Source organism: Electrophorus electricus, chromosome 25 (assembly GCF_013358815.1).
Source record: "Electrophorus electricus isolate fEleEle1 chromosome 25, fEleEle1.pri, whole genome shotgun sequence".
NCBI classification, from domain to species: Eukaryota; Metazoa; Chordata; class Actinopteri; order Gymnotiformes; family Gymnotidae; genus Electrophorus; species Electrophorus electricus.
In genome coordinates, this window is record NC_049559.1 from 7,804,078 (window position 1) to 7,816,831 (window position 12,754).

Here is a 12,754-nt window from a genome sequence, read left to right on the forward strand (position 1 = left end):
TAATTACAAAGAGAATTAAAGGTTTTAAATTTCGTTTTATGAGAAGATATTTTACACAACAGTACATTTGTCTAAAATACACACACAGAGAGAACAATATTAACATTTGACACGTTTACTTAATTACAATATTGTCGGTGCTTGTTTAAATGTGATATTAAATATTTCCGGCAAGTGTCTAGTTGTTGCAGTAAAAGTCCCCTGAACAGTGACCTGAACAGATCACTTAGCTTTTGTTCAGTGGATAGTAGGTTTATACTGCGTATGAACGAGAGGCAGATTTAACATCTTGAATCTAGGATATCGCAAATGTCTCTTTCTTTACCTTTCAATGAGTTAAACCGTCATCATCTGACATCCTGTAGTATGTTTGCATAGTCATGAAGCGAGAAGCATTATAGGTCCTACCATAGGGCTTTTATTAATCAGGAAGTATTCTTATTATATTAATGTAAATGGCTTACACGAAATGAACAAGCAACAAAAATAATGAAACACCAATTTATATGATTTTAATTTTTTTTTTCTTTTACAGGCATGTTTAAACTCTAACATTGCATTTACTCCACATTTGAGGAGAAACCTGGTGTGTGTATGTGTGTGTGTGTGGGGGGGCAGCTCTTCATAATGAAAGATACCAAGTTGCAGGAGGTATCATATGCAAAGTACTGACAAATGACTTAATCATGACTTAATCTTCCTCCAATGTATAATGTAAAGGCAGTTTTGAAGATAAAACCAACGTTCAGTCAGGTTTATTGTAAAGACCAGTTAGAAAATCACAAGAATAACTTGAAGTCTGCTAAATTGCATAAAGAGTTATCAGGGATTAGAGATCAGAAAAAGTAGTATTTGATGCATAGACATTATCAACATAAGAAAACATAATTCAAAAATAAAGTACACCGGTTGAGGAGTTTTATAATTGTACATATACACATAAGATGTATAATATCCTATGCCATTAGAGCTTCATAAAGTATATTCAAAAGTAGTAGATGAATATTTCTAACATTTAAATAATTTAGTAAAGGTACAGGAAGCATCACAGGTGTTTTATTCCATTTTAATGGTAACGTCAAAAGCTACAGTGAAATTTAAGTCAAATTTTGACACAATTATTGTAGCAGTTTTACATTCTGAGAGTTTAAAAACAATCTATGCCTCTGGTTAAATATCAAATACTCTTTTATAATAAAACCTTTACAGAGTAAATCAGTACATCATATCGAACATTGCAAAACTGAAGAAACAATATGAGCTACACATAGAAAAACCTGAGAAAACCTGTAAGAAAGACCCTTATTGGAAGCACACCACAAAACATATAACAGTCATACTTAGCAAAGAAAGGACTACAATTTACACATCAACATGGAAGAAACCATTGCAACAAATCAATGAGTCCATAGTTTCGCATACCACAATTATTCATTTTTATACATTTTACACTTATAATGTAATATATTGGTCAATACAAGCATCAAAATACTGTTTACACTCCATTTAGTTTTACTCAATTTCAATCTGAAATCAACATAATGAGTAGTTTGACCAATTACCAGGCTTGATTGGCAATTAAGAACAATGGGAAAAAAAATGTGAAAACTGATAAAAAGCATTACTGATTTGTAAAGTTAAAAAGGGGTAGACAGTGTAAACAGAGCATTTTAAGATTTTAAGACATTCCCCAACAACTCTAACTGAAAAAGAGCAATATCAGTAAAAAAAAAAAAGCCCTGGAATTTAAGGATTGTTGAATGAAACATCCATTCAGTGGTCATTTTTTAAACACATTACATAAAACAAGGAAATAAAAACTATACAGAGTAAAATATTGTGTATGTGTCAATGTCAGTCAATATCTAAACAGTGCTTAATAAAAGAATATCTTACCCATCTTACTTTGTACACGTTGAGTGCAGATTTATCCTATTTATAAACAGGTGACCAGTGCTTGTACTTGAATACACCGACTGTGCTTTAGGAGCTCTGTCCTTCTGCCAGAGGAGAAGAGATCACATCTAAAACCTGAGCGAGAATCTCATCAATGACATCGCAATCGAAGTTCACTTGTTGAAGGTCCAGAGCAGGTACATAATTGACCAGAAGATGTGCAACATTCTTCCTGAGTTCCCTTAACCTGAGGCTGGAGAGACAAAGTAAAAAGCAACATTCAACATTGTATCTACATGAGTTCTTATCATGGACTTGAAATTTATTTGACCACTCAGACTGTATCTATGGTAGTGAGCTCAAGACTTACTTGCATGTCTGTGTGGTGTCTCCTTGTCTACTCTCAGTCTCTGGTCCTCCCTGTGGGTCACCCTGTGAGGCTCTTCCTGGGTTGGAAGGTCCTGCTGGAGCCATTCTGTTATCGGCTTGGTTGTGATGAGGGAAGTCTGTCTGAGACCCTCCATCTTCTACACTTAATCTCACTCTTTCTCTGTCTCTATTCATTTCTTCTAAATCTTTCTGCAGGCCTTCACAGCAAGTCAGCAAAAAGCTGTTCTCATCCTTTAGATTTTTCAACTATATGTGAGGGTATCATACAAGGAAACAAAAAGACAGAAGAACCAGGTAAGACTTCCAATACATGACAACAAGCTCTAATTTAAGACAATTCTTTTGTCCTTCTCACTGTCTTTAGCGACGAGCATGGCTGGTTAATGTGATATTAAGGCAATATCTTCCTGTTTGACATTAGCAACTCACCCTGTTCTCCAGCTCTTCTTTCTGCTTGGTTCTTTGGTCCAGTTCCCTCATCAGAAAGTCCACCTGACATGCCAGCTCATCATCCACATCTGGCACTGCTGTACCTCCATCACTTTGTGCTCCTTCTCCTGCACCACCCTCCTGACCCTCCCCCTTATTCACCACCCCTGCCTGGGCCTTCTCCCTTTTCAGCTTTTCAAGCTCATGTCGGAACTGCTCCATCTCTCCCTGTGCCTGCAGGTAGAGCGCCTTATACTCCTGCTCGCTCTCCTGCTTCTTCCCTGCCTTCTCCGTCTGTTCCTGGAGGCTGCTCTCGAGCTCCTCCACCCGGGAGGTCAGGAGGTGGACTTGTGCCTGGTACTCGTCTCGCTCCCGGGTGGTGGCCTCGAGGAGCTGTGACATCTGGTGACATCTTGGTTCGTCCTCTTGTAGCTCCAACTTCACTGTGCAGCTGTCCAGGGTCTGGTCAGTGACCTCACTGGTACTGTGACTCTCATTCACGTCTCCATTTTCTTTCCCCAAGCTTGTTACGCTCTTTATCTCCTGTTCTTGATTTGTACTCCTCTCCAGAGGAAGAAGACCTTGTTCTGTTTCTGATTGACAGGTACCCCTCTCCACCTCCTCCTTCCCTTCCGAATGCTCCACTTCCTGTTTCATGACTTGCATTGGCTCTGTCTGGGTTGTGGAACAGGCTTGTCCACCAGGAGGGGGCAGAGTAGCTGCTACAGTATTCTCCGTTGCCACTGAGGTATCCATGTCAATGTCATCATTACACCTTTCTGACTTCACAATGGAAAAGTCAAAGTTTGACAGACTGGGCTTAGGTGTGCTGTTACTCTCAATGACAAAAATATCATCATCATTATCAGCTGATGCTCCTTTCTGGGCATCTGTTCCACCATCAGAATCATCAGACATAAACACAGATGGTGAAGCACAGGCCTCTTGTGAGGCTGTGGATGGCGAAGGGCTGCCTGGGGTCGTGCCACTGAACAGCCTGGGTCTCTTTTCCACACTCGTCTTTGCGCTCAGGTCCAAGGATCTCTTCACTCTGAGGAGGGGAAATCCAGCAGACATCAGACATGTGAGACGTGTGGAAGCTCAGTGACTGAGCACAGTGCTGAGTGCCCCATTACAATGGAGCAAGACAGAGCATGTGCATTACAGAAAGCGGGTGTTAGAGAAAGATACCGATGTACCTAGATGGAGTAGTGGAAAGAGATGTCACACTGGAGATGACTGGCATGCTATCAGAAAATCTGGAATCTGTGCAGTTAGAAAAAACCCATAGCAATTTCTCAATACTGGTAATGCTTGTAACAAATACAAATACAGACACACATTGACAGAACGGGACCTGACCTGCAAGTCTGAGATGGCTGGAGTTGCGTGTGGAGTTGGGTGTAGCTTTGGCGGGTGACCTGGGTGAAGTGGTCTGGTCAGTATAAAAAGAGACAAATAGAGAGATATATGTACATGAGAATAAGATGTGCCTGCTATGAATTTTGGCTGCAGTTCCCAAACTGTGGTGCCCACACCTCAAGAAGAATCTGTAAAGACTGCTGTATTTTATATACAGAATTGTCTTTGTCCTTAACAAAATGTACTTACTGACTGCGATGCTCTATTATATGTTTTTTTTAAACTATAGCTATCCCATCTCTCTTTTCTCTCATGCAGCTGTACACCTTTATAACTGAGTTTACTATACTGTATACATATTTAACAGCAACTCCAAATAAGGCGGGACTGCCTAATTTTCATAACAACCATTAAAAAGTACTAGATCAGCTCATTTCTCAATCAACAATGAAAGCTGACCTGATAATGAAAATGAGAACAAACGAATACACCTATTGGGGACTTGTGATTACTGGGTTGTCCCAGGAGAAGAATGAAAAATGTACTTTCCTAATTAACCACATAAAACTCCACCTACACAGAGGACATTACCTGTTGTCTACTTTGTGCCTGCATCAATTTCTTAATTCTGTTACTGCATCAACAAACAAACAAACAAACAACACACATGAGCACATGCGAGTACACACACACACACACTATATGTCATTTATTTAAAATTGGCTGCTATGACAGGTTTCTTTACTCACTGCTGTTTGTATGTTTTCTGGTACACTTCTTCGTTATCAGAATCCTCAGGTTCCTCTGGAACTAAACAGCTCCTATATAGAGCATTTACATTTATGGCATTTAGCTGACACTATTATCCAAAGCAACTTACAATTATGACTGAATCCAACTTGAGAAACTGAGGGTTATGGGTCTTGCTCAGGGGCCCAACACTGGCAACTTGACGGTGGTGGGGTTAAAACTGGCAACCTTCCAATTCCAAGTCATGCACATTAACCACGGAGCATGTGCATTCGCACACACACACATATGCACACATATACACACACACACCTGAACTGAGGGTCAAGGTTCAAGTGGCAGAACCATTTTTCAGGGAGTTTTTTAGTATCGATTCCATCTGGAAGTTTCCTCCACTTCAGGCATTCATCACACTGCACCCAGTTTTGGTCTGGCCGCTTCCTGCAAGGGCACACAAGCACACATATCTCCTCAAAGAGCCAGCAACAAAAGACAAAGGTGTGCACTGACACGCACAGGCACACACAAAAAAAACATTCTTGATAGCCAATTATAAAGAATGTGTTTCCACAAGAACTGGACAAGTGAATAATATACACCATATCCCTAATAACAGTTTCTGTTGTTTTTTTGTTTTGTTTTTTTAAATCACAGGACATATGGACCGAGTGCATGAATAAGGTCATGGCCACACAAGGGCAAAACTGCAGTGAAAATATTCTCTGCCACTATGAATGTCCTTTATTCAGCAATATGGAAATAGGGAATGGTGGAACACAGGTCTTCTCATTCTTTTCCGTTTTGTGAGGCATCACTAGCCTTTATCGCACAGAGTGAATGTTTAACTTACTTTAAGACAACTTACTTTAAAACAGAAAATTAGAGTGCCTGTTTTTTTTGAGCCAGTACCTAAGCCCAAACCAAAAAAAAAGCATAAAAGTGAAGATCTTTCTCTTGCTGCAGAATGGACTGCATGGTTGTGTGTTTAACTTACGGAGTATCCTCTATAAGGACACCTGATTTTTTCTGGAATCTATGATGGACCTCTTTCCAATAGTCTTCAAGTTTGATGTTTAGATTGTACATAGTTTTCCTGTACAGAAAGAAAGCAACTTTCTTAAATGTGATGCTCATCAGCAAACCTGAAGTGAAAATCACATGCCCATGTAAGTTTCTCTAAGGCATACCTGTATTCCTCTGTGTAGTCAAAGTCTTGTTTGTTGTGAGTTGGCTTGAGAAAGTTGCACTCTATCACACCAATGACTCCCACTCCAATGTTGTTTGCCTGGATACACCAAACACTACTGTTTCAGATTTCAGTATTAACATCATTTAAATGTACTTTTTCAGCATTTGGCAGATGGTCTTATCCCATAAGACTTAATGATCTGAAAATTGAGATCAACCACATAAGTGTAATAAGGTGTTCACCTGCTTAACTGAATAAGGTTGGACACCTCTGCTGTAGGGCTTTATGGGTGTTACATTTTTATTACATTCTCAAAATGTGCAGTACAACACATTTACAGACAGTAAATGTGTTTATTGTCTACAGTTTATTGTCAATTGTCTCTCTGCTGATTGCCAGATACACTATAAGAGAGTGGATCTCCTCCAGTGTAGTTACAGAACTGTACCTACTCTACCTCTCTGGCTTGTCTCTTCACTGAAAGAAGAGTTGATAGTAGGGTAAGACTTGCTTTGAGAGGCTCTGTATACATATACGAAATCCTGCTCACTAAGTAAATATGTGCAGTTTAGTTGAACATAATTTAAGGAGTAGATTAAGTGCACATATAGTAGCACTTCTTCAAGATTCTCACCTTCAGCTGACACGCGACTCGCTCATAGGCTTTGATGAGGCGGTTTTTGTGATACATCATGATGCCATACTGCTCTTTGCTCTTGGTGTTGTAACCAAAAGTGATTGGAATGGGCTTTTTCTGACACAACAAGTTAAGGATCAAAACATTCAAAGTATATAAAAACATTCTGATAATGAGATAATCTCACTTGTTCATCAGCAGTTATTTACTGGATATTCATTAACTCTCTTTACTATCTGGTAGAAGGATACAATGTTTGGTATTTTTGGTCTGTACTTGTCCTTGAAGATGTATGCAAGACTTTTGGAGATGAGCTCAGTTTTCACCTTCTGTCCTCGAATGATTATGTGCATTCTGGGTTTCAGGTAGAGAACACTGCAGTATGCCTAATTCAGGGAATTTTGCAAACACACACACACACACACACACACACACACACCCACTTACTGAGATCATATTGGATTAGGTAACTGAAATACCCCAACTGACACCTATACCAGTTAGTACAATGGCTGAAATCTCACCCGCAGTGAGTAGTCAGTCTCAGGCCCTGACTGCATTACATGCTCTGGCTTTTTGTACTGCTTCTTGCTGCTTTCATATACATCAGCTGGGATTCGGATATCATAGCGATCAGATGAGAAGTCAAATTCCAACTGTTCCGATGAACTCCTGTAGTATTGTAAAGTTTCACACAATGTCAACATTCTCTTTTACACTCTGTGAGTGTTCTCATATCTCTGAACTTTAACCATCAAATCCACAAAATGCCCTTTCTACCTCTTTCCATCACCTATTCATCAATTCACTTCCTTTTATCTATCCATGTTTTTTCTTTCCGGTGTCTGTGAGTGATGAGTAGCTCACTTGCGGAGGTTCCAGATGATGATGCGGGTTCCTGTGGAGTTCGTTGAACTTGGGCTGTTGATGGCTTTGAGCTCACACAGCAGCTGATCCACAGTCTGAAACAGCGAGTAGCGAAGGATATCCTGCAGGCTTGCCGCATGCTCCGGAACAGGGACACATAATGAGCCAGGTCAAGGGCCAAAAGGTTATTCGAAGGTGACAAAATTAATAAGGGAATTAAGAGTCTTAGAAAGTATTTGGGCTACACTGCCATTTATGCATGTCTGCAGTAAGTGGCTATATATTGTTTTGTAATCCTTTTCCTTTTAAGTAATGCTTATCCTTTTCTCCTAGAGTGATATAATTCAGCTCCCTGTTCTATTTTCTGTTCAATTTTCAGGCTCACTCACCCAAGCAGTCCCTGTCTAGATAAGGATATTGGTCTTCCCAGTGTATACGAACATGGTGATAGGCACTATGATGTGCTCTGCTTTTATCTGCTCCAAGTAGGTCTGCGACAGCAGTCCCACACACATACTGTCTTCATTCTTTGAGAATACGATGGCATCCTTCCCTAAGCGCATGGAGCCCGACTTAAAACCATTACCATAGATGCCCACAGGGACATGGCCATTCACCGTCTGCTTATCGTTGAACCCAAAACTGTGAGAAAAAGACAGAAGTAGAGCCTGAGTTGACAGTGTCACAGAATCATATTAGACAAAGAGAAAGTATTAGAGAGGGAAGGACTAGGATAGATGTTAAAAGCAGGTGTGTGAGAAATTTAGAGTGAACATACAGTTTTTAAAATGTTCTTAATAAATGGCTGGTTAACAAGGCAATAAGACATTTAAATGACCATCTAATTTATAAACCTGCCTTTCATAAAGTTTGGTCAGTAAACTTGGGAAGCACATTGCCAAGATTGCTGACAACACCCCTCCAGAATGAAGCTGATGCAGCCTTCATCAATACATCACCTACCTGAGCATTTTGTACATCTTATCGTAGTCCATGCCTGCTCCATTATCCGTGAAGGTAAGGCAGTCCTGGCCTTTGATCATGGTTTTATCAATCCAGAACTGCTTAGCAGTGACATCTGGGTCATAAGCATTGTCTGAGAACAGGAACAGCAAAGAGCTTTTCATATTATCCACTGTGACACAGGAAGGCTTCCTGCATGATGACTAGCAGACACCACATGCAAACATTGTTAGCAAAGGTTTAGGATGTGAAAATCTCACTTCACATTTCAAATGATTAGCGGTAAGACCTTTAGCTAGATGACTATAGCTTAAATAAACAGAATAGTTGAAAAGTAGCAACACCTAGGAAAGCTATTTACTATTCAATTAACTATTCTATATTACTCAATATGTAGGTTGGTGTCAGTGTAGTCATGTAGTAATGGAGTATCATATCAGTGATAAAACCATGTGAAACATAGAACAAGCAGAATTAGCAGTGACTCACCAATCAGCTCAGCAATAGCACTGAAGGACCAAGTATGGCTGGTGGAGTTTGAATGCAGGTAGTTTGGACTAAGCTTTGAGAGGAGAACATAAGATAAGGAGCATTATGAAATATACTTTAATCTGTAGAGCTGCTCTAAACAAAACCTGCTTTTTACAGTAGAGAGGCGACATCATCAGTGTAGCTTTATGTACTGAATTAGGCCATGGACTGAACTGCTGTGGTGCAAGGACAATAAGGATATGGAAACATTCAGTGAGGAATACAGTGTTTTAATTTTTATTTTATCCATTTTAACAATGCCTGTAATCCATTCAGGTGAAGGGCCTTCTGCATGTGTGTCAAAGGTGTCTAAATTCCCATTCATGGCACACAGATACTCCCATCAAGACCACAAAACAGAGGCATTAACACAACATTATTATTGTCATGTCATAGCTGGACTAAAGAAATCATAGACATCAAAAACTAGCTTGGGAAATCAAATACACAAATTTCTGTGTCTTCCTAATGTAGTTTTATTCTTTTTGCCTTTTACCTCCGGAAAGTTTAGTGTCAACACTATACCTTTTTACTGTATCCTTGGAAATTTGAGAAAATTCTATTTGTTGATTAACAAAATACAAAGAGAAAACCATAGTTAACTTCCCATTTAATTATCTTTAAGGACACCCAATTCCTGTAACACAGCTACTTGATACAGAAAAAAAATAGCTAGGTGTTAGCTACGTTACGTTACAAATTAGGCTGGTTTACTCCTTATGTTTGGCACTGACATACGGATGACACGAAACTGAAAGTTAACAAGATTCGCACAGAGCAAATCCACAACTGAAGAAACAAATTAGTAATGCAGATGTTGCAGTTTTACTAGGTAACAGCTCATCATTCCAACTGCGTTATCAAAGCAAATAAGCGTAAACAGGATGATGGAAATGATGACGACCCCGTTATTTTAGCACAATCAAGAACGGTATCCAGAGTGGCTATTTTAGAAAATTATAATTGGTGATTTCTTTTGTAACAGAGCTATGTAATATATAGATAATGTACATAACAAATGCTGGTAGCTAGATAGCCAGCTAATTACAAATTTGACACTGCGATTGTGATTCTAGTAACACGGCCACAATCAATTTCTGTCAAAATAAAAGTAGCGGTAAAATAAAATACAATACCTTTTAAAACAGCAAAATAGATTTTAAAATAAAACAAATAAAATGCATTTCAATTAAGACGTGATTCATTTAAGATTCAAGAAAAAACTTATACATGGACCAAAGTTCCATCCATGAACAAACAATAAGAAAGAATTGCGTAACTCAAAACCTCAAACTAGTGTGGGTGGGAAATAGTTTTGCGGTGGCAATGTATTAATAAGGTCATATGACACATGGCTATTTAAGAAAAATGCAGTTTTTAAAGTAAAATAAAGGTTTTGGACATCTGGGAACGCATCTAGTACTAGGCGATAAGTCAAAAATATGGCATTTCGGTCAATTTAGGTGTATACCCATAGATAAACTACTGTGGCTAGGGAATATAGTTTTGAACTAAACCTATTTTACTTCAAAATCGTATTTTTCTTAAAGTTTCAAGCGTCCTGACTATAAAAGTATCAATTTGGGTGCATTGAGCATTACAGGCAATACAACCAACTCGACAGAAACCCTTTTCAGTTTATCGCCTAGAGATGTTCCCGGTTGTCACTCTGACACTAACGTGAGTCGAAACGAAACCGAGAGTTATAACGTTTCGCGCCCAGTAAGCCAACAAAAGAAGACAGAAATACCATACAGTGAAAGACAGAGTATCCAAGAGTTAGTTAGCTAGGTAGGTACCTAATTAACTCTCCAAGTACCCAATAAACCTAACGAACTACGTTACCTTTAGCGCTATAACTATCGACAAGCCATAACATTAGCTAACTAGCTACGTTCGTGACAGGGTACGTAACAGTAAATAAGTCAGCCATCTGAACGACTATTTACGTACTTCTAATAATGTCGTAAAACTCACGCATTATAATGCACATGGACTATTTCCATCAGGCGTCCCCAGTGTCTCTGTGCCTGCGCGTATCCAAAATAACTTCACCTACCGCACTAAGCCGGATTCCTCTGTCTGTCTGTGCCGCCATCTTCCGTGACACCCGAGGTGACCCGCGCGAGCGTGCAGACGGCTCGAGCCCTACGCGAGGCCATGTTAGTCCCGCTGAACACGCGAGGGTCGTGCGTGCAGCTTTCCAGGGAGCGTACTGCGTTTTCCAGGCTGACGGGGGGGATAATGTTGGGTATAACGAGCTAACCGGATTTCCAAAGGTTAGCTTTTAGTGTCCAATACATGCAAATAAATGAATAAATATGCATCAGAAAATCTGAGTCATCTGTGAGCAGTTTCATGGAAAAATTAAAATAAAAAACGTTTTCCATCAAACCACATTCAGAGTGGTCTGGGAAGCATTCTGAATATATTCAACCAGATTTTAAATCTTTTCTGTTCGTCCACAGGCAACTACTTATGTGGAAAATATGTGCAATGATATTCAAAATTAAGTTTTGAAAGAACTGATATTCATTACTGACAAAGCTAGAAATGTACCGATGCCCTAAAAGTTCATGAATTTGCATCTTTTATACACTGTTTTACCGTGATAACGAGTTAATTTTATTTGTCTTATCGAGATCTCGAATTATTTATTTAATATCACGAAATAACAAACGTTGTTTTCTCGAGATAACGGAATAAATTTATCAAGAAAACGAGATAACGAAATAATTAATTTTATATTTTGAAAAACCTAAACATAATCAGATAATCTAAGAAATCGTTACCCTAAACAACATTCTGTGCATCAAGATCAGAGGAGCAGGAGTGCATGGACCAGCTCGTTATTATTTTCTTTAATCAATGATTGGCGCAACCTGAAATAGCTTTGAAAATATATACGTTAGTGTGCCTCGCCTTTATATGTGTTTCTGTACATGTTTGTGCTTCAGCAACATGGGACGTATCTGAATGGTGGGTTTTCAGAGATCTTGTGTTTATTCACATTTAGTACTGTGTAACGTGCTGCTTATGCCCAATAAGGAGGAACACTGACTCCAGGAACGGGTATTGGCTTTCACACAAAGTTAAATGAGAAATAAAATATCACTGTATGATATGGTTAGTTAAGACAATGGTAATGTAATTGTGCTCTGCAATCCAAACCAGTTGTAATTCATTCCAGACCAGTTGTGGTCAGGTGCAGATTGTTCTTGTTAATGTCTGCTAGTTTTTAGTCATAATAAGAGCAATTGGTCTTTCACGACTTCATGAGCCATCTCCAGTGACATTATATGAGTGATCAGTAGCATATACTCCAGCCATAGATTACTTCAAGACAGGGCTGTGTCATATGATTTTAATTTGTGTGATGACAGAATTTGAGTCTTACTGTTGATACCTTGTTGCTGACTCCACCCTGCCTTAAGTGATTGTTGTAGCCTTAATGATTGCTGTGGACCCTGCTGAGAGAAGATGCTGTAGGAGTTGGTGTAGCAGTTGGTGTAGGAGTTGGTGTTGGTATGTTTCTTTTGTTGTTCATGTTGGAATTCAGCCACGCCTGAAGCTAATCAGCGTGCGAACATATATATATATATATATATATATATATATATATATATATATATATATATATATATATGTGTGTGTGTGTGTGTGTGTGTGTGTGTGTGTATTTTTGACCATATTTGTGGCCTATTTTTATATTGTTTGCAACAATAATGTTTTATATTTAC

General features: G+C 39.0%; 1 protein-coding gene across 1 annotated transcript; it reads right to left on the reverse strand.

Moving 5' to 3' along the window:
- Window positions 1–589: 589 nt before the first annotated feature.
- morc3a (MORC family CW-type zinc finger 3a) lies at window positions 590–11,193 on the reverse strand. The gene is made up of 18 exons (XM_035522846.1): window positions 11,074–11,193; window positions 8,973–9,045; window positions 8,484–8,616; window positions 7,939–8,162; window positions 7,521–7,677; window positions 7,178–7,325; window positions 6,905–7,039; window positions 6,651–6,770; window positions 6,015–6,112; window positions 5,822–5,920; window positions 5,140–5,268; window positions 4,827–4,898; window positions 4,669–4,711; window positions 4,078–4,150; window positions 3,915–3,981; window positions 2,716–3,766; window positions 2,267–2,532; window positions 590–2,149 (listed from the first exon to the last, which is right to left on the reverse strand). Exons 1-18 carry the CDS (start codon window positions 11,110–11,112, stop codon window positions 1,984–1,986), a joined length of 3,093 nt encoding a protein of 1,030 aa, XP_035378739.1. The 5' UTR covers window positions 11,113–11,193; the 3' UTR covers window positions 590–1,983.
- Between the last annotated feature and the right edge of the window lie 1,561 nt (window positions 11,194–12,754).